Genomic DNA, 1,274 nt, shown 5'->3' with positions numbered 1-1,274 from the left:
GAATGGGAGGTCTCTGCGGGGGAGAAGGGGGTATGGGGGTAGACATCCTCGCCCGTGAAATGAACTTGTGAAGGGAGTTTTTCAGGAGCGCTAATGATCTTGTATTGTGAAAGTAGAAAAGGAATGTGGGGGGGGGATTGCTTTCTACCTGCTGTTTTAGTCATTTCATGTCACTGCAGAGGTGCCTGGTTGGTGTTGTTGTTGTTCAGGGTGCTTTTGGAGGTTTCCTTCCCTGTCAGATTGCATTCATCAGACATGCAGCACTGTCTCGTATTCAGGATGCTTGCTTAACCCAAAGTCACAGTACCAAAATATTTATCATCTTGATATCATCTGAAACTTTGAGACTATTCGGTTTTAGTGTGTGCCACCCAGTGCACTGCCCCAAGCTTCCTTACTGAGCCCAATACAGAGGGTATTTCAGACATTACAGAGGGTATTTCACTGGACAAAAGTCTGATTGACTGTGTGACAGGATGAGGGCACAGTAAAGATATGGTGGACTGATGTTTCCTCTTCTGTGCAGGTCGTGGTGGACCACATGAGGCGGAAATGTAAATGCCATGGCACATCAGGAAGCTGCCAGCTCAAGACCTGCTGGCAGGTGACGCCTGACTTCAGGACGGTGGGCACCCTCCTCAAGGACCGCTTCAACGTCGCCACTTTCATCAAGCCCCACAACAGGAACACGGGCCAGGTGGAGAACGCCAACGCCAACTCCATGCACCACCACGGCCACAACAACCACCACCACCGACGCCGCGCCAACCACAACGAGCTGGTCTACTTCGAAAAGTCGCCCGACTTCTGCGAGCGGGATCTGGGCTCCGACGCGGCGGGCACGCAGGGACGCATCTGCAACAAAACCAGCCCGGGCATGGGCAACTGCGAGAGCCTGTGCTGCGGCCGAGGCCACAACATCCTGCAGCAGACGCGCAGCGAACGCTGCAACTGCAAGTTCCACTGGTGCTGCTACGTGGTCTGCGAGGAGTGCAGGATAACAGAGTGGGTCAACGTCTGTAAATGATAAAAAGAGAAAAAAACACATCAACCCAAATAAATGAATATATATATATATGTATATATATATATATATACTATATGAAAGAATTACAGACATTATAAATAGACGGGGAGACTGCAAGGAAAACCTTCCCTTTGCGATGGACTGCCAGTTCCATTTTTAGAGTGGAAGCATGAAAAACGAGACTTGGACGTGCGAGGAGGTGTGCACTCCGTGTGTACGCAGCATGTGTCTAATCACAGTAGTTCAG

At 50.2% G+C, this 1,274-nt stretch overlaps 1 protein-coding gene across 1 annotated transcript in view; it reads left to right on the top strand.

The window, feature by feature from the left end:
- Positions 1-1,027, top strand: part of wnt10a (wingless-type MMTV integration site family, member 10a) — a gene marked incomplete at both ends in the record, with an annotated part of 13,936 nt that extends 12,909 nt beyond the window's left edge. Inside the window, one exon of the mRNA XM_080839675.1 lies at positions 527-1,027. Coding sequence (XP_080695801.1) covers positions 527-1,027 — 501 coding nt within the window. The remainder of the gene's footprint in view (positions 1-526) is intronic.
- Between the last annotated feature and the right edge of the window lie 247 nt (positions 1,028-1,274).

Source organism: Sprattus sprattus, assembly GCF_963457725.1.
Source record: "Sprattus sprattus genome assembly, chromosome: 5".
Classification (NCBI taxonomy): Eukaryota; Metazoa; Chordata; class Actinopteri; order Clupeiformes; family Clupeidae; genus Sprattus; species Sprattus sprattus.
Note: the sequence above shows the minus strand (reverse complement) of the source record. Positions and strands in the feature narration are given on the sequence as shown.